The 19,910-nt window shown below is 37.8% G+C and overlaps 1 protein-coding gene across 4 annotated transcripts in view; it reads left to right on the top strand.

The window, feature by feature from the left end:
- UBE2E3 (ubiquitin conjugating enzyme E2 E3) overlaps positions 1-11,492 on the top strand; it is a 94,334-nt gene extending 82,842 nt beyond the window's left edge. For all 4 annotated transcript variants that reach the window (XM_061135718.1, XM_061135721.1, XM_061135720.1 and 1 more), the window contains exons 4-6: positions 4,858-4,990; positions 9,101-9,248; positions 10,856-11,492. In XM_061135718.1, the coding sequence (XP_060991701.1) occupies positions 4,858-4,990; positions 9,101-9,248; positions 10,856-10,953 (379 nt within the window). In that variant the 3' untranslated portion in view covers positions 10,954-11,492. The remainder of the gene's footprint in view (positions 1-4,857; positions 4,991-9,100; positions 9,249-10,855) is intronic.
- Positions 11,493-19,910: the final 8,418 nt, after the last annotated feature.

Here is a 19,910-nt window from a genome sequence, read left to right as displayed (position 1 = left end):
GTAGAGGAGCAGATAAAGAGGAGAGCAGCAAGTGATACAGTGCCTTTAGGTTGTAGAACTTTAACACAGAATAAGAAGGTGAGCCGCCTTATTATCATGGAGGGTTTTGACCGCAGTTATGTGATCTGACTTACTGTCCCTGTCTGGACTGCCGTGGTGGGGGTTAGGGTCCCAGAGGGAAACAAGGAGCCTACTGGAGTTAACCTGCCCGAGGAGGCTGCTGTTTTCAGGCAAGGTTAGGCGATAGGGAGAAGGAGTAGAATTTAAGGTATGTTTTGAAGATAAAACCAATGGAATTTACAGATGTGGGACAGAGATGAGTGCTGTCAAGGGTGAGGTCTAGGCGTTTGCCCTGAGCTTCGACCAAAGTAAGGAAACTTGTGAGAGGAGTCAGGATCAGGGATTCAATTTGGGACATGTTAAACTTTTCAAAATTATTGGATTCAAAATATTAGATATCAAAGTAAAGACTGTTTAGTAGGCGTTTAGATTTATAGCCCTGAAAATCAGTATAGAAATGTAGGCTGGGGATACAGAATGGTGGGTTCAGAGGTTACTGTTGCTCTTAGAAACCATAAAATAGCAGGAGATCAACAAAAGAGTATATGTAGGTAGAAAGGAGAAGTTTAAGGACTGAGCTCTGAGGGACTGGCAATATTTAGAAGTTAGGGAGATAAGGAATAGCAATAGTGATTGCCATAGTGATAATGGCATTTAGTGATTGAGAAGGAGGGGCCAAGAAAGTTAGGAGGAAAACCAGTAAGTACAATGAAGCAGAGAAAGAATACCAAGGAGGAAAAAGTGACTGAGTCTGTCAAATAAGATGAAGATTGAGAAATGAGCATTAGATCTAGTGATGAGGTCATTGGTGACCTGGGATGTGAGTGTTTCGGTGGGGTGGTGGTGGGATAAGAGCCTGTAATTGAAAAGAGGGCTGGAAGCGGTAGAGGAATCAAGGTTAGCTTTTAAAGACTGAGGAAATGGCACTTAGGAAATACTAAGAGGAATCTTAGTATTCCTGTGGGCATGATTCACCAGAGAGGGAAAAACTGATGATCCAGGATGGAGTATAGAATTATTGGAATGTTGTTCTTTTGTAAAAGAGAGACTAAGAACTAGTAGAAAGGTGTCGTTAGGACCTGCCTTGAGATTACCAGCATTTAGCACCCCTTTCTACTCGTTACGACCCTCGGTGGCAGGTCAACTACTAGCCTGTAAAATGTTGTGGTTGAATTAGACTGAAGTCAGTCGTACATCAGCACACCCCCGCCACCTTCCCCCCACCCCCATCTGCCTCCCCGCTAACCCACACCTTGGTTAGCCAGGGGCACCTCTGTGAGAAGGGAGGAGGGAGAGGAGGCCCTTACCCCAGATAGGGCAGCCAGCACGGGCTGTATCTCAGCCCTGACTGACCTCGTGCTGCGCTAAGTCGCCTCAGCCGTATCCGACCCTTTGTGCCCTCAGGGACCATAGCCCAGCAGGCCCCTTTGTCCATGGGGTTCTCAGGGCAGTCCTGGAGTAGGTTGCCATTTCCTTCTCCAGGGTATCTTCCCAACCCAGGGATCGAACCCGCATCTCTTTTAAGTCCTGCACCTCAGGCTAGGTGTTCTTAGAACACAACCATGAGCTACAGCCTACTAGGTCTACTCCAAGACAGTGGCTGCTGCTGCTAAGTCACTTCAGTTGTGTCCGACTCTGTGCGACCCCATAGATGGCAGCCAACCAGGCCCCTCCGTCCCTGGGATTCTCCAGGCAAGAACACTGGAGTGGGCTGCCATTTCCTTCTCCACCAAGACAGTGGGGAAAACCACATTTCATATCCTGCTGTCATAACCAGGTCCTTAGTGTCTTGTAGCAGAAATAGCATAACTGAGAAGAAAGCAAACTTAAGAACCAAGAATTTGCTGTGGGAGTCCCAGCTCTTGTACTGCCTGGAAGAGAGGACTTGAGATGGATGACTTACTTTCTGTGAATCAGTTTCTTCAAGTGTAAAAGGAGGGGTTGAGCATCACCCAGATCCTTTTCATACTGAAATTCTGTGAATTACTAAAGTAGAGTAATCCCCAGCCATCTCAAGCATAACATAATTCTGCCAAAAACCAGAGTATCACTGAGGATATTCAGTTTCTTTGGAGAATAGCTCTCTTTACATTGCTCCCCAAATATTTGTGAAATTTGACTAAAGATTAAATTACACATAGTTGCACAGAAATTATAAGAAGAAATATACATATAGCAAAACCATTGAAGTCAATAGAGATTTATTCAGATTTCGTCCAAATTCTATTAGAATATTTTGTAGCTGTGGGATATATGGAAAGTTATTTAACTCTCTGAACTTCAGTTTCCTCATCTAAAAAATACTGATATAATAATAAGATGTTTTATAGATTCGTAAGGAGAATTCAGTGAGATGTGTACTGTGGTGCTTTGAAACATGCTTGGCTTCTTATGAAGTAAACCTTAGCTGCTGCTTTTATCATTGTCATTATTGTCGTCAGTGTGTGGAGAACTTGTATGGTTTAGAAGCAGCTTAGTAAAGCAGCTATCCTGTAAGTCTCATACTATGGTTTTATGATTACTTTGAGTCATCAAGGGAAAAATTAACTTAGAAAAGGAAATGTCATTGAATCAGGTTAAACTGTCTTCTTTTTATAAACAAAACTGGTACTTCATTTTGTATCTTTTTAGTTAAAGCGAAAATTCCCTTGGGGGGTGTACCTGATTCTCAAATGATTACTGAACAATGAGCCATTACTGTAATTAGTTTCAGTTGTTGCGTATACTTCAAACTTAGAAAATAATATTTTTCAAAAATATATTTTCTGTAAATAAGCCATAATAGTAAGGTTTTATAGTTCATGTATATCTACCTTTAAAATAGGTTTTTGAAACATACTATAAACATTTTGATTGTACCATCAAGTTTTCTACACCCGTTCTGTATGAACTGTTTTCAGAGTGATTATTGATAGCATTGCTTACTTAATGTTTACAGTCTACAGTGTATGTTTTACAGAATTAAGATTTGGTCAGATCTTTTAATGTATGTTTGAATGTCCTAATGTCATTGCTTTATCAATGTTGGTTTGCACTTATTTTAAATCAAACATGCAGATTATTTCTAAACTGACGGTCGCTAAAAGAAGAAAGCATTATATATACTTTAGTGCAGAAAGTTAAGTTATTCTATAAGGTTAGAGGAAAAGTAGAAGTCTGTAAGGTAAATTTGAAATGTACTGTGAGTTTAGATTTTATTTGAATTATCTGTCATTATAGTTTATAAATGAAATGATGGTGTTGAACACAATGTAATGTACTTGGGATTTAGTACCACCTAGCACTCAGACCTTGAGATACATTTGCATTAAAGGGAATCAGGGCTCCTTGAAGAAGTAGCAGATTCCAAGGATGGGAGCCTGGAACATACTGTAATGCTAAAAAGTAAGAAAATGCTTCCCCCAAAATGATGGTGGCTACAGGATACAGGGGTCATTTTGAAGATGTTCTCATTGGCCAAATCTGGGATGATTTGAGCATCAAAATAATTAAATGCAGTAAGAATTCTAAATCATTAGGAAAAAAGATAGGAATCCTTGAGACCTCACCAGTAATACACATGTTCATACAGATAGGAGAAGAGAGGGTTCAAGCACCAACTGGTAAATGCAAAGGAAATGCTGACACTGGAAAATTATGATTTTTATCACTATCATAGTAAAGTTCACTTTAGTCAGGAATCACAAGTCGATGTTAAATCTAGGGTAGAAGTGCTGATAAAGAGTTGGGTATTTGCACGGTTTTAGGGTTCCCTCCTGTTGGTTCAAGCAGTAAAAAATCCGCCTGCAATGCAGGAGACACGAGTTCAATCCCTGGGTCAGAAAGACTGCCTAGAGGAGAGCATGGCAATCCATTCCAGTATCCTTGCTGGAAAAACTCCCATGAACAGAAGAGCCTTGTAGCCTATGGTCCGCAGGGTCACAAAGAGTCGGACATGCCTGAAGCAACTCAGCAGACACACTGAGTTTGCAAAGACGGCTGCTTGGTTACAGTCGCACAGTACTTGATCCGGATAATGAAAACTAACATCCCCAGTGTGCCTCCGGATATGACGCCCTGAGAAGAACACAGCATCACTTGTGTTCTCTTCTGGCCAGGAAGGTACTACCTGCATATAATCCTAAGGAAACACCAGACAAGTTCAAGATGATGAGCATTCTTTTAAAATAAGAACTGTATTCTTCAAAAATGCTAAGTGTTGTAGTAGGCAAAGGAAGGCTGCAAGGCCCTATGTTAAAGGAGACTAAAGATGCTGGGCACAGATGGCCGATCTCATGACTGGGATCCTGTGTCTGGGGGAAAATTGAAGTTTTTTAGAGGCATAATTGGGTCAGTTGACATTATTTTGCAGATTGTAGGTATTGTACGGATTTTACTTTTATCGAAGTTGTAGCTATATTGCAGTTGAATTAGGTTGTTTTAGGAAATGATATTGAAATATTTATGAGGAAAGGACTATGATACATTCAACTTCTCGCAAATGGCTTAGAAAAAAAGCACTGTGTGTGTGTGTGTATTTTAGAAGGGGGAGATGGAGAAAGAGAAAAGGAGTTGACTAAAGCAAATGAGCAAAATGGGATTCTGGATAAAGTTTCTCCGTTCTTGTGATTTTTCTGTATGTTAGAACTATTTCCAAATATGTTATTCACACCTCCCTGCACAAGTTGGTTGAGGCTTATTTCTATTTATCTCCTACTGTTCTAGGCTGCTAATTTACCTTTGATACTTAATTGCTTTAAGATGCTGACATTCATAGATCACAGATATACACATTGATTTTTAATTTTTTTTAAATAGTGCTGGGCCTAAAGGAGATAACATTTATGAATGGAGATCGACTATACTTGGTCCACCAGGTTCTGTATATGAAGGTGGTGTGTTTTTTCTGGATATCACATTTTCATCCGATTATCCATTTAAGCCACCAAAGGTAAGAACCTAGAATTACGTTCTTTAATACTTATTCTTTTCCAGAATCAGTTATCATAAGAGTTAATGTGTGGATGCAGTTACTGTTTTTCATGGATTATGTGGAAACTCTTGTAACCAATGATTTTTAAAATGTGGTAGTAATTGACTTCTGTGTTTTACAAATAACTTTGTATACAATCAGTGGAGAGTGTGTTAAATGTAAATAAAGGTATGCCACTTTGCATATCAATAAGCAAATAAATTATGGTATGAGAGAAAATATCATATGAACCTTACTTAAGAAATCTATTGGGATAAAAGGTAAATTTGACAGCTTCCAGAAATAAGAGTTAGGTATCTTGAATTTTTTGCTGAATACCCTACCTTCATAGATGAGCAAAAACTAGAAACCTATAGCAAAGAAGAGGGAACTAATACTATTTAATATATTTATTCTGTGCCCACTGTAAGTATGATGCGTTAATAATGAGAAAGAGGGAGGCCGAGTGAGAATTATGAGAGAATGAGAGGCTAAGCATGAATTCTCTGGGTAATGGCGCAAAGGGTTGAGTTGTGTCTTGTAATGACTGAGTTATTTTTTAAAGTCTTAAACACAGCAGTTACTTGACTGGCTTCTTCCTCTGACTTCTCCCTATAAAATGGTCAAGCCAGCAGTTTTTACCATCAATATTGAGTCTAATTATGCTCTAGTTAGACTTACAGGATGTTGTAGAGAAATGTTAAGCCAGCTTTCATGAAATGTTTTTCTTTTCAATGTAGTTCCTTACATTCATTCCCTCCATTATTTAAAATATGTATAGCTATTTAGAGCCTATGCTCACATGCCTGCGTGTTAACGTGTGTGTGTAAAAATAAATTTTTTTTTAAATTCTCTCATTGAATAAGGTAACAACAGTTCCACCTAGTGGTATTTACCTCACATTGCAGATACCAGGGTTCCTTATCACCTACAGGTATTTGCTCAACTATAGCTGTCACTTTCTGAGTGCTTTACTAAGTGGTCCCATCAACATCTAAGATTTTTAACGGATTGTTTTATTTAACGTTCTCCAGTATGTCGAGTATCTCTTGCTAGATCAGTCAAAGAAAGGACAAAACCCTCATGTTAATAAAACTGAAGATTGTTTTCATACTCAGAATGACATGTTAAATTCCAGCATATCATTAACTATTTAGTTTGCCTTAAGTTCTTAAGTTTCCCGTATGATACAGGAAAGCAAAACCTTAGCAAAATAGCTCATGACTGTATCTATAGTAATGCTTATTTCTACTTGCCTCATTTTTCATATTGGAAATTGGTTCTAACATGGTAGAAAAATTAGCAGAAAAAGATTTAGTTTTTATGAAATTGTTTTTATACATGAGGGAAAATTTGTTAAAGGAAAACACATTTTTCTTAGCATCTTTTAATGAAAATAGAAATTCACTATCATAGTTACGTATATATGATTTGTCATCATTGTTTTGGTTAATACAGTGTTTATTAACTTAGCATGTTAATTTTTTTGCTAAAATCTCAATATTTTTATTTTCTATCCCTTTAATGTTGATTCCTTCCTCTTCCCTAAGATGTCTTGTATAGTATTTTGAAGCATTCTTCAGATCTATAGTTGGACAGGAGAAAAAGAATAAAACTTCTGCTCTTGTCTTGGTTTAGGTATAATTGCTTCTCTACAGTTCTGCTTATTTTTGAAGTTCAGATAAGGTGTTGAACTTCTGGAAGAATAATAGAAATTTAATTCTTTTCTGTTCATTGGTTTAAAAGCTGAAAGTATTCAAAATATTAATCATGTTTTATAAGCTCTCTATTGAGTAGTCAGCTATCAGTGATACGAACATACATTATTCCCATATTCTAGAGCAGAGCCAATAGAAATATAATGCAAGCTACACGTGTAATATTTGGTAGAAACAGTGAAATAATTTTAATAATATTTTACTTAATCCAGCATGTCCAAAAATACTGTCATTTCAATATGAAATCAGTAGAATTATCATGAATGCCCTATATTACATTCTCTGTTTGGTATTGAGTCTTTGAGATCTGCTGCTGCTGCTAAGTTGCTTCAGTCGAGTCTGACTCTGCACGACCCCATAGACGGCAGCCCACCAGGCTCCCCTGTTCCTGGGATTCTCCAGGCAAGAACACTGGAGTGGGTTGCCGTGTCCTCCAATGCATGAAAGTGAAAAGTGAAAGGGAAGTTGCCCAGTTGTGTCTGACTCTTAGTGACCCCATGGACTGCAACCCACCAGGCTCCTCCGTCCATGGGATTTTCCAGGCAAAGTGTACTGGACTGGGTTGCCATTGCCTTCTCCCTTTGAAATCTAGTGTGTATTTTATACTTTTAGCCCATCTTATTTCTTACCAGCCACATTTTAGGAGTTCTGTGTAACTAGCATGTACTGTGTTAGAACAGTTCTAGAATTATATAAGTAGTTTCTTCTTATCCTCAGAAGCAGAATTCCAAAGCCCTCAGTGGGTGCCTGAAATCCCAGATAATACCAGACTCTATATAATGCTGTTTTTTCCTATGCATAAATACCTATGATAAAATTTAATTATAAATTAGGCACAGTAAAAAATTAACAATAACTAATAATAAAATTATAGCAATATACTATAATAAATGTTACAAGATTGTGGTCCCTCTCAAAATATCTGGTACAAATTGAATGCCTTTTCCATTGTAACTAAGCACTTGTGGCTGTAGCTTTTGCGACTTGAGGTACAACAGCAAAACTAGCACAAGTTCCCCCTGCTCCTCCCCTGCTTTTTTTTTTTTTTTTTTTTTGCAACTTCATGGATAGAAGTATCATTCTTACCATAGATCTTAGCAACCTCAGAGTAGAATTTGTTTTCCTGCCCTTATTACATTGAAAACATTCATCTTGTCACTCAACACAAGAACTTGATGGCTTCTCTTTCCAGATCTGAATTCCCAGCATCACTGCTCTTGGGCTTTGGGGCAGTTGTGAAATAAAGGAAGGGTGACTTGAACGCAAGCACTGCAGCGGTTGAGCTAACAACCAGGATGCTACCTAGTAGCCTGTGACCGGGCAGGGTTACACTGGACACCCAGGCAGGGCAGGACCGTACAAGATTTCATCATGCTACTCAGAACAGCGCAGTTTAAAACTTATAAATTGTTTATTTCTGGACTTTTGCATCTTTGGATCCCAGTTGACCTGAGGGGTCTAAAACTGGAACCGTGGAGGGTAAAAGTGTGGATAAAATGGGTACTACTGTAGTCTCTTCCTCCTCTTTCCCCACTACACCAATGGTTGCTTTCTTGTTTTTAACTATGCATCCTCATCAGAAGTACACATTTGAGGGCGTTAACCATTTTCTTCCCAGACTCCACTTTGGAGATCACAGTACCTTACCAGTTCCAAGGGTTTGGGAACTATTTTCTATTTTGCAGTTCCAAATTAAAAATTAACCACTGAATTTGTGTTTGTGAGTGTTTTGAAATTTGCCAGTACTTGTTTCTATGATTTATTCTTTTTTCCCACATATTTCAAGGATATAATGGTTTCCTTTATTCAGTAGTTTATGACCTTACTTGTTTTGTTTGACTGTCTTATTCTAACAAGACAGTGAGCCATTTGGGGGAAATTAAAGTCTGAGAAATAGAAACACTGGTGATTTCACCAACTTTCTGCAGTATTTTTTGACACATGTTGAGTTGATGGCCTTTGTATACTAACTAATGTAACTTTAGTTTTATGTTTAAAAAATTCTTCACTACTTTCTCTCATCTTTGGCACCAAAACGTTTCTATTCTCCCTCATTTCCTATTTTTAAGCAGGGGTATATGTGTACATGCCCACACATACATATATTGAATTCCTGTATCATTTATTTAAACAATTCTGCACCTCACTTTGTTTTAAAAGCAATGTAGTTCCTGCTATACTGGATAAAAACAAAATTTCCTACAACTGAATTAAATAAAATTATTTAATTTTGCTGTTACTAAAACTAGTGTTTGATTAGCTCTTCAGTTATATGCTGTTTGCTATGATCTGTAATATGTTCCACTTCATTTTTGCTAGTGAGAGTTTTGGTTGGTAATAAAGCTTATCTGTTTTTAATCGCTGCCCTTAGGTTACTTTCCGCACCAGAATCTATCACTGCAACATCAATAGTCAGGGAGTCATCTGCCTGGACATCCTTAAAGACAACTGGAGTCCTGCTTTGACTATTTCAAAGGTTTTGCTGTCAATCTGTTCTCTTTTGACAGACTGCAACCCTGGTAAGTAGATTTTTATTAACACATTCAGTGAGGCTCCGAAAATCGGTGCATTTTTCTCAGTTAGCTTAAGGCTTAAGGTGAATTTGAGAAGTAAATGCTATTGGTAGAAAGATCAGCAAGAAACAGTTTTTGAGAAGCTTATCAATGCCATTTCGGTTAGAATAGACCAGAAGTCTCACAGTAACTTCCTCTGGTTTGTTAATGGCATGCTGCCCTGTGATCATTTTCTCCCGGTCGTTGGTGACCCCTGTCCTCTGAATCACGGAGTTGTCCGGACCCTCCTGAGGAGAGGAATGTTTCTGACAGCGCGGCCGCCGCCTCTGCGCCTCTGTGCTGTCGTGTGCTCCAGTGCCGTCAGCCGCTCCGCAGGGAAGGGCTTCTTGTTCTCCCTTCTGTTTGGATTATGGTTAGTTTGATTAGATGTGGTCATAGTAGATATTAAAATGATAACTGATGAGAGAGTTAGATTAGGATTATTAAAACTCGGGGATAAAGTCATTAGTGTGTAACTTTTAAGAAATGGTTAACTGCCACATACAATCTTTCATGTGGGTATCTGACTTGAAAAAGTAATGTTTAGGCATGGAATTTCGCATGTGATACCTTACTAAGTAGTCATTTTGTAAAGAAATTGACTTATTTTTTCCTAAATATTTAATCAACCACCAAAGGCTATTATTGTTATCTTAGACGCAGCAGTTGTACGTGTACCATAGATAGATAGTATAGGGATGTGTAGAAGGATATTCATTGTGGCGTTATTTATTAAAGCAAAAGATTGTAAAAAACCCACATGTCCATTAATAGAGGATGTAGCTTAAAGGGATGGCTCTGTGTGAATTAATGGAGAAAACTCTCGAAGATACATTAAGCTAAAAAAGCACGGCACTGAAAAATAGGCAAAAAAAATAATATTCTAAATTCTTATAAATATATATAATGTCTCTGGGTAGATATGCTATAAACGGTATAAATCGTTTGCCAGGAAGAGAAACTTCTGAATAGTTGGAGGCAGAAAGGAAGAGAGCTTTTTTACATTTTACTGGCTGTTTGATGTGCTTCAAATTTTGTACCACATGTACATAGTGGACCTTCTTGAAAAAGAAGCTCAAAATAAAATTTACATCTCAGATTCAGTTTCCCGCTCAGAATATTATTTAAAATAAAATGGCAAGTAAGTTTTCAAATGGAGGTAAGGATGATGATTTAAATCATATTATTGTACAGAATAAAAGAAATATTTCATTCTGAAAAGCCTTGTATCATAGGATCTGCATTTGGAAAAATTAATTTTGAAGTAAGACAAATACTGGCACACTTTTCAGTAAAACGCTAAGGGTGAAAAATAGTTTTTATATATTAAAGATATACACATTTTAAAAAATCACACATTTTAAAAGCTTTATTATTTCTTTTTAAAGAGGCTTTTCTAATTTGAATATTAAAATATAAAGATGATTATGTTACTTTAAGCATTTTTCTTTTTGAGAAATTAGCCATTATATATCAAGATGCTGCTGAAAAATCAACATTTCAGTTCCAGACTGCTAGAACTGAACAGTTAAGACACTATATAATATCTTCTAATGTTCTTTCCACTTTTCCAGCGGATCCTCTGGTTGGAAGCATAGCCACTCAGTATTTGACCAACAGAGCAGAACATGACAGGATAGCCAGACAGTGGACCAAGCGATACGCAACATAATTCACATAATTTGTATGCAGTGTGAAGGAGCAGAAGGCATCTTCCCACTGTGCTGCAAATCTTTATAGCCTTTACAATACGGACTTCTGTGTATATGTTATACTGATTCTACTCTCTGCTTTTATCCTTTGGAGACTGGGAGACTCCCCAAAAAGGTAAATGCTATCAAGAGTAGAACTTTGTAGCTGTAGATTAGTTCTGTTTAAAACGCCTACTTGCAAGTCTTGCTTCTTTGGGATATCAAAATGTATTTTGTGATGTACTAAGGATACTGGTCCTGAAGTCTACCAAATATTATAGTGCATTTTAGCCTAATTCATTATCTGTATGAAGTTATAAAAGTAGCTGTAGATGATTAGGAATTATGTCATTTGTATTAAACCCAGATCTATTTCTGAGTATGTGGTTCATGCTGTTGTGAAAAATGTTTTACCTTTTACCTTTGTCAGTTTGTAACGAGAGGATTTCCTTTTACCCTTTGTAGCTCAGAGAGCACCTGATGTATCATCTCAAACACAATAAACATGCTCCTGAAGGCATAGTTTCCTGTCGTAATATTTTAAGTCAGTTTTGTTAGAAGGTGTGTCTGAGATGATTGTTGTTGAAATAAAAATGTGAATATGAAGATTGACTACAAAGGACTAGTACAAATAAATCATTTATTAAATGGAAAACATTTGAAATCTTATAAATGTGTAGTTTTTTTCCTCTAAGTCCTAATGAGAGAATACATGAACTTAAATATACAGAACTGCATTTTTAACCATTGGTCTCAAAAACACATAAAACTCTACTTTGATGATGTGACATCAAAATAACAAAATCCTGGCTTACAAGATTTTATATCCAAAATGGTGACTTCTGTCCACCATTGGGCAGTATTGTCAAATAACTTTAATCTGGTATTCCTCTGTGTCTTTCATGCATTTTTTTTTTTAAACTTCTTACCCTGTTCCTGAGTTTTCATGGTGTTTTTTGGTGTGTATTATCATACTTATTATGGCACTTTTCCAGCAGAGATAGATAGCTGGTTGAACGCAAACTTTTGTCTATCCTGAAGGTAGAATAGGACTCCAGATTAGTGTGCAGATATAGCATTAATTCTGAGTTGAAAAAATAGAGAATTTTAAGGGTTTACAGATGATGTGGATTTCTTCTTTCTAGTTATAATTATTAAATACTACACTTCTTACAGGAGTTAATTTACTTTTCAATATTTAGATTGGTCAGCAGAGTATAAATGTTTTCCTCTGGCTGGGATAGTTATTAAGGTAATTCCCTGGTCATGCTGCAGGTTTGTGGAATATGGGGATATGTCTTGTCTAGTCCAAAAGTTGGAAATAGAGTACCATCTTAAAATGTGTAGAGTAAAACTCTTAGCATAGAAGTACATTGCTCCAAGATAATAAAGCAAAGCATTTCGAGTTGTACATACCCTCACAAAGAATGATGGACTCCTGTTAGAATACTTGTCAGTAGAAGTCTTAATCCAGGGTAAAATAAAATCACACTTTTATGTCTTTCACTTAACACCCCTACTCTCCAAATCTCTCCTTGTTACAAAAGTACACCAAACAGGCTTAGGCCTGTGAAAACCTCTGAGCCTTGAATATTAAAAGCAGTAACTAATAATGAACCTGAGTCATGTCAGTGTGTTGAAAATGGGGATCTTTATGTAAACTCTGAGGATTTCTATGTAGGTGAGGGTACAAAGTAGTTTTTACCCACTTCCACCATTGTACGCCCTGCACCCTAGATTAATAAACTCTCTCGATGCTAGAAAAGTGTTCATCATACTGAATATCAGGATATTTGGGGGATGCAGTCCTTGTACTTCTTTCATTTGCTATGAGCCTATTTACCATCAACCTGCTTACTTGCAGGCTTTGTCAAATACTCACCTGGGGCAGAGTGGAGAGAATTGGTGACATAAACATGTTTGTGGCTGTTCCACAAACTACCATTGTGGCCTTAACTAAGACACTTTCAGCTCTTTTGTAAAATGCAAGTTAATTTGATTATTTCCCTGTTCTCTCTTAGTCTTCAAACTCAGTCAGTCTAATCTTATAAAATTTTGTTACGCATGTTCTGCTTTCTTTTGCAGGGAACAGGCCAGTTTCAAATGGACTGAAAAATAAGTCATTACTTGGGTTCCTTAAAATTCTGAATTTGTAAAAATCTTTTCTATTTCTGATCCACTTCCCAGTTACATAGATATCCATCCATGTATACTGCAAATGGGATTTTTTTTTTCCTCATGAAACTTTGCTCTGGAGGTGAATGTGATATTTTAAAACCTAGGTTTTTTTCTCATTAAGAGCAAGTTTTACAAGTTACAGGCCCAAATGTAGTAGTATTCAAGAATAGCGATGGCACCATATACCCTGTTGACCCGGAGTGTTCTAATCTTCACTGTGTGCCCTCAGAGGGCCTCCGTATGCAGTACACGCCAGGCTCCGTTTAGTTACTGAGGTGCCTTATCTCGTTCAGTATCACCCCAAAAAGCCTTAATAAGAGAGAGGTGCTCTGATGATCTCAGTTGGCAGAATAAAACTGATAGACGAACAGGTTAAATACTTGCCGCAGATTAAACAGCCAGCATGATGTGAGTGGAGGTACAATCCCTATGCTTCACCAGTAGGCTTAAGTGTGTTTGTTCATAGCATTACAGTTAATATTGAATATATATGTTTATATGTAAAAGCAGGTATACATAGATTAATTGAAAACTTCTGAAAGGTAATCTATTAGTACTGTTTTGCATTTTGGTCAATCCTTATTTTAATCTTCTATTTTAGTCTCAAATGGAACCTTACAAAGTAGCACTTTATTAATTGATTCCAGTGAATATGAGGTACGTTTATTTATCTTCTTAGATATTTGTCATAAGAATACTTTTAATATCACTGGTTTCTGTTATTTAATTTGGAAAATGAGATAAGTGGTGATATTTTAAATTTATTTAACTATGCCATCACATAGCCACATGAAAAAATTTGTATTGATAAATTTATCATTTATAATAAGATGTATTAGTTACCTAGACATTGTCTTTTTTTAAAAAAAAATTTCATCAGGATATTCTCAGGTATCATGGGGATAAAATATAGAGGTTTGACTTGGCCTGTGTATACATTACTCTTTCTAACAAGAACCATGAGGTGTTGTGTACTTGGAGTCAGTCTACTACTTGCCCAAGTGTATTTTTGTAACAATACAAGGATGATTATGTAGTAAAATTCAAGCCAGCTTCAGTCCTGTGTGTGGCTTCACCTATTCACCAGCATTGTAGTCAAGGTAACGCCATACACATTTTCAGTTGACATTTATGGTATGGTCTTTGGATAGAATTATGGTGTGATTTGAAGCACTATTTTCATAAAACTATTGCAAGTTATTTGAAGAGGCTGAGATAATGATTCTACAATAATTATCCTCTTGTGTTTCAGTATTTCTTTAGATAAATAGAATATATGAATAAACCCATTGCCTCCTGTCTAAATTACCAAGTTTTTCAAGTAATGCCCAAATAATAGAAAATAATTCATAATTTTAATAGGCAGGTGTTATTTGAAAATAACAGTTATTTGAAAAAAAAAATCAGTTTTTGGTAACTAGTTTGTTAACTTTTGGGGGGGTAAAGTTATTGTGTGATTTAAATGTACTGCTTCAGTGTGTAATGGGATATTTCTACACAGTGGAATGATAGTCCTTTCAAAGTGGTTATGAAATGAATTTGGGGGACTGGTTTATAAACTGTATTGCCAACAGTGATTAAGTGGTGTTAAAACCTCGTCAGACAGGATGAACCTAGATATTACCGATGAGTACATTTAGAGAAATATAAATTCAGTTTACATCTATAGGTTATCTTGCTGAAGTCCAATGAGGCTAAAGCCAGTTAATTATTCAGGTCTTTTTAACACAGAACATAAATAGCAAATTTTCCCCAAATCTAGTTCCCTAAAGTTTTTCTCAAGTTCAGCTCTTTTGATGAAACCTTTCCATTTTACTGTTGTGTAACTTTAGTCTGTCAGTCTGTTTCTCGTTTTCTTTTCCTTTGGATGGGGTGGGTGGGGGTGGGGGTTATGCTATATACCACCTCAACTGGCCTCCATTGCGAGTTTATTCTACAAATGAAGTTTGCTTATTGAAGGACCTTTCAGGCACTGTAATACATGCAGAGATGAATACATCCTTAAATAGTTTATCCTTTTTCTGTCCAAATAGATTTTTTCCTTCTTCTTAGCAGAGGAGAACATATCTTTGTTAATGTGTATTCATTTTCTGCTGAACAAGAAATTAAAACAGATGTCTTGGCTGATTTAGCTATGAAAATATTAGTATAATAATTTGGGAAGTTTTATCTCATCTATATGATATTAAACATTCCTAATACTATTTGATGCTTTGAAAATAATTGCTGTCTGTCTTTCAAACTACCCTGAATACCTAGTAGCTCTAGCATGTGTTTTGGTATTATATTCATAGTTTAACACCTTGTGTATTTCTGGATAGTGAGCTTTTGGAGGATAGTATCTGTAGTCCTTGTCTCTTTATCTCAGCCCAGTATCTGTTGTACCATGATAGATGTTTACTGAGTGAATGCATATTATATCATGGGTGTAATCTCTGTAAGGTTGTTCAGGGACCATGTGAAGCATGTCAGTCCTGTCGTCTTTAATTCCCTGTCATGCTGATTCAGTGCTTTATACTTGGTAGGTACTGGATAGTCCTGTTAACGTGAAGTGTGAGAAGTAACAATGGGTTATTTTCATAACTTACTTAGTATCTACTTGTTTAAAATGGAAAATGAATTCATCTTATAATTTTAAAACTCCTTAATTATGCCAAAATGCTCTCTGCCCTACAAAATGTTCATCATTTCCCATTATCATTACTATTTTATTTGGTATATTTCACCTGCTCCTTTTTACTGATAAGGAAAAGGACACAGTGGAATATATGTATCTGCTTGCAGTATTCTGTTATGGAAATCTAGTAAGAAAAATGAAAAGTGGTAACTTTTGAAAAAATTTCTTTTAAGAGAAATAATTTAGGGAAAAGGAACAAGTATACCCATATAGTATTACGGAGAGGGGCAGTCCTAGAGTGTTGAAAGTTAGTCATTGAAATATTATCCAAATCTTTTAATTTTGTTTTTCTTTCCCATTTCTATCTTCTGTGAGAAAAGAGGAATAGAATAGGATAAAGAATCAAATGAGTCATTTTTTTTTTCTTTATTGCTCTATTTTTTTCTTTATTGCCCTATGTGTGGATTGGGTAAAAGGTCCCTTAATTCCAGAAGTGTAATTCCAGTTTCTCGTTGTAACATGTGAGTATTTCATAAGTCGTCTGAGCAAATTCAGGTACATTGTCTGCTTACTGCTCCAGGACCATCTCACACCAAGAGTGGAGAGTGAACCCAGGGAGAAACAGGTTACTGAGCACTGTTGATCACCAAGGGAAGTCCTGATACTCAAGGGGCAAGTGTGTGAAGAATGTTAGAGATTCTCTAAGATTGAGACAGGCATGCTTCTACCAAGTCGGTGTACGAGTATTTCATGCTGTGTAGTGATGAAGAAGAGTGATTATGAGGGATGCAAGGGGTTGCGGGGGTATTAGTGGCACCCTTGCTTGATTCTTACATTATTTTTTAGGAGCACGTTAGCCCACTGCTAAACTCTTTCCCTGGCTACACAACCCCCAAATGGTAAAGGTCATTTTGAGTCATGTGGGACAGCTCTTTTCTTTTGTAATTTTAATGACACACATTCTATTTGTATATTACGTTTTACTTGATCATGAGCCCCTAAAAATCAGGGATCAAATTCATTTCACTCAGTAAATTAGTAGTTGTGTATTCTGGCCAACATTGGTTTAAGTGCTTAGGGTTAGCATTGAACAAGGCACATGAAAATCCCTATCATAGGTCGTTTACTTTCCAGTTCAAGGTGACGGACAGGTTTTTTTGTGGGGGAGAGTTGTATGTATATAATATGTGCTAAGTCACTTCAGTCGTGTCCAACTCTTAGTGGCCCTGTGGACTGTAACCTGACAGGGATTATCTATGGGATTCTCTAAGCAAGAATACTGTAGTGGGTTGCCATTTCCTTCTCCAGGGGATCTTCCCAACCCAAGGATCGAATCCACATCTCTTATGTCTCCTGCATTAGCAAGCAGGTTCTTTACCACTAGTGCCACCTGCGAAGCCCTTGTATTATAAAATATATATATGATGATAAGTGCTATGTCAAAAACTAAAGTAGGGAATATGAGGGAGAGAGGGGAGGGTGTAGTACGGTTGTAAAAGGGTTATCAGAGAAGCTTAACCAAAAATATCAGCCAAGAGCTGAAGATGGTAAAGGATGAGGGGGGTAGGAGGAGTGTGGAAATTCCAGGCAAAAGAAATAGCAAGTGAAAAGACCCAAGAGCCAGGAGCATGCTCAACGCTTGCAGAAAACAGCAAGACCCTGGAGAAGCTGGGGTAGAGTGAGCAACTGGAAGAGTAAGAGGCAAAGTCAAGACTGACTGCTGACAGTCACATGGGGCCGTTTAGTGTGTTAATAGTGCCTTGTGCGGAGTTTGGGTGATCTAAATAAGATGGAAGCCACTGGAGTGTTGTAGTCAAACAGTGATGGGATTATGACATGTTTTAGAATTTCTGATTACTGTCAGGGGAAAGACTTGGTGGGTTAGACCTGGCTTAGAGATGCTGATGACATCATCCTGGGTAGCATTAGTATAGCTAGTAAGAAATTATCAGATTCTGGTTGAAGGTAGCTACTAAGTTTTGCTGACAGACTTAACTGTGGTGTGAAAAGTCAAAGTTTGCCACCTGAGAAAACCAGAAGACTGGAATTGTAGTTAATTAAGAGGAGTCTGGAGGTGGAGCAGGAATGGAGAAAGATGAAGAGCTTCATGTTAACAGGTTAAGTGTGACGTGCCTATGAAACGTCCACAGGGAGATGTCAGAGCAGCAGATATCCAGATCTGGGATTCGGGAGTTGGTTCTGGGTCATTCACATATATTTGGGATTCATGAGTGGATAGGTGATGTTTACAGCCGTGGGACTGGATGAGATCATCAAGGAAATGAGTGCTGCTAAAGAAGAAAGAAGTCTGGGCACTCCAATTTCAGAAGCCAAGGGCACAGGGAATCAGCAGAAGAACCCAGGAAGTAGAAGGAAACCCCCAGGAGAGCATGGGGACCTGAAAAGAAAGTGAAGAGTTTCCTGGAGATGGGAATGATCTGCAGCTTCAGATGGGACTGAGGATCCAACTAAGATGCAGATGTGGCCATTTTATTGCTCACCTGATGAGCAGTGGTCATCAGTGACTAATAAAAGTGGCAAGATCAAAAGCTCTGTTGGAGTAGGTGCCGAAGGTAACAAACTGTAGACTTCTGACAGTTTTGCAATAGAGAAATGGAGGGTAGTTTTCTTTAAGATGAAGGGAGGTATACTGTATGTTGATGAGAAAGATAAACGGACAAATGGGTGAGTAGGGCAGAGAAGCAGTGTCCTAGAGAAGATTGTCTGCACTGTTTCCAAAGCTCTGCATTCCCCTTGGATTGATCTCTCTTCCTGGTAAGACTAGGAGCTCTTGAGGTGGGGTGTCCCCTTTAAAGAAGTATTGGCCTTCACCAAACTCGAGCTCTCCTACATAGGCAGAAGGAGATGGAATCTAGCATAGAAGTGAAGTGGCTGCTCTTTGCTGGGAACATAACATTCTCATACCATCCATAGTTAGTAGGCGAACAAGCAGAAGGCAAGGGGATAGGTCCAGGCTGGAGGTAGATGTGATAATGGGAAGCTCCCTGTGACTTACACTCCTCTATTAAGGAAGTGGTTGTTGGCTGAAAGGGAGGATGGGGTGACCAAAGCTCATGTGTCTGTGTGAGTCCTCCATGCCCAGGAGAATGGTCATTTATTTTTGAGAGAATAAATGAATGGTTAAGTGAGTTGTCTGTCTAGATGAGCCTTTGATTTTATAGTTACATGGTAATAGTGAATAAGTAATATAGTGAACAAGTACTCAAAATTTCCTTAGTGTGTGGAATGGCTCTTCTTTTTCCTCAAGTATGGCTAGCAACTGATAGCTGAGTTGAATCTTAAGCACCTTAATATTTTCTTTCCTTCGGGTGATTTTCCTTCTCATTGAAGAATCTTACCTTGACACCAAATTTAACTACGTTTAAAAATTCAGGTCAACAGGTTTAAGTGTTTATAACTAATGCTGCTGGAAGTGGAAGGAAATACATTTCGTAAAGAGCTCATCAAAGCCTAGTCAGGAAAAGAGATGTCCTGGGTAAGCAGGGAGAGCTTTCAGGAAGATGGCTTGTCAAAAATCCTTTCTTGCCCATTCAGGTGATTCTAGGAAATGGAGCAAGTCTACTTCGTAGACATGGTGGTGAGAGAAGGACAGAGAGAGGCCAGCTCCTACCCCTGTCACTTCTCGCCCTGGTTCCATGGGAAGGCCCTCTGTCTCTCTACCTTACTCTTGGTAGCAGGGCGTTTGAAGGGCAGATTTCATTTCCAGACAGCCCATGGGGCAGTGAGCTATGGACCAGGGCTCATGCCCTCTCATTTCCCTTTTCCTGCTCCTGTCCTGACTTCCTCATACATAAGAAGTGGAGCATATCTTAGCTTATTTTCTCTGAAAACCTAGTCAGTGACAGACCTAATTGGCTCACCACTGCAATTTTGCCTAGAGAGGGAAGTAAGAGATACTTTGTCAACTTTTCTCCTATTGAGTCTTGCTGAACAGTACTTTTGCTGTGTGATGATTGCACATTTAAATCCAACTCCACTAATTACCTGAGCTGAAGTAGGGTGTGACTCTCTTTAACCTAAATTAATCATCATAATAATCTTTAGAATATCTTATACTTTTACAGGCGGATCTTTGCTGCCTTTTTTCCTTATTTCTGACAGATGTCATGTTTTGGTTCTGTT

This window comes from Dama dama, chromosome 33, assembly GCF_033118175.1.
Source record: "Dama dama isolate Ldn47 chromosome 33, ASM3311817v1, whole genome shotgun sequence".
Taxonomy (NCBI): Eukaryota; Metazoa; Chordata; class Mammalia; order Artiodactyla; family Cervidae; genus Dama; species Dama dama.
The sequence above is the reverse complement of the archived record's forward strand: the minus strand, read 5'-3'. Positions and strand labels throughout refer to the sequence as shown.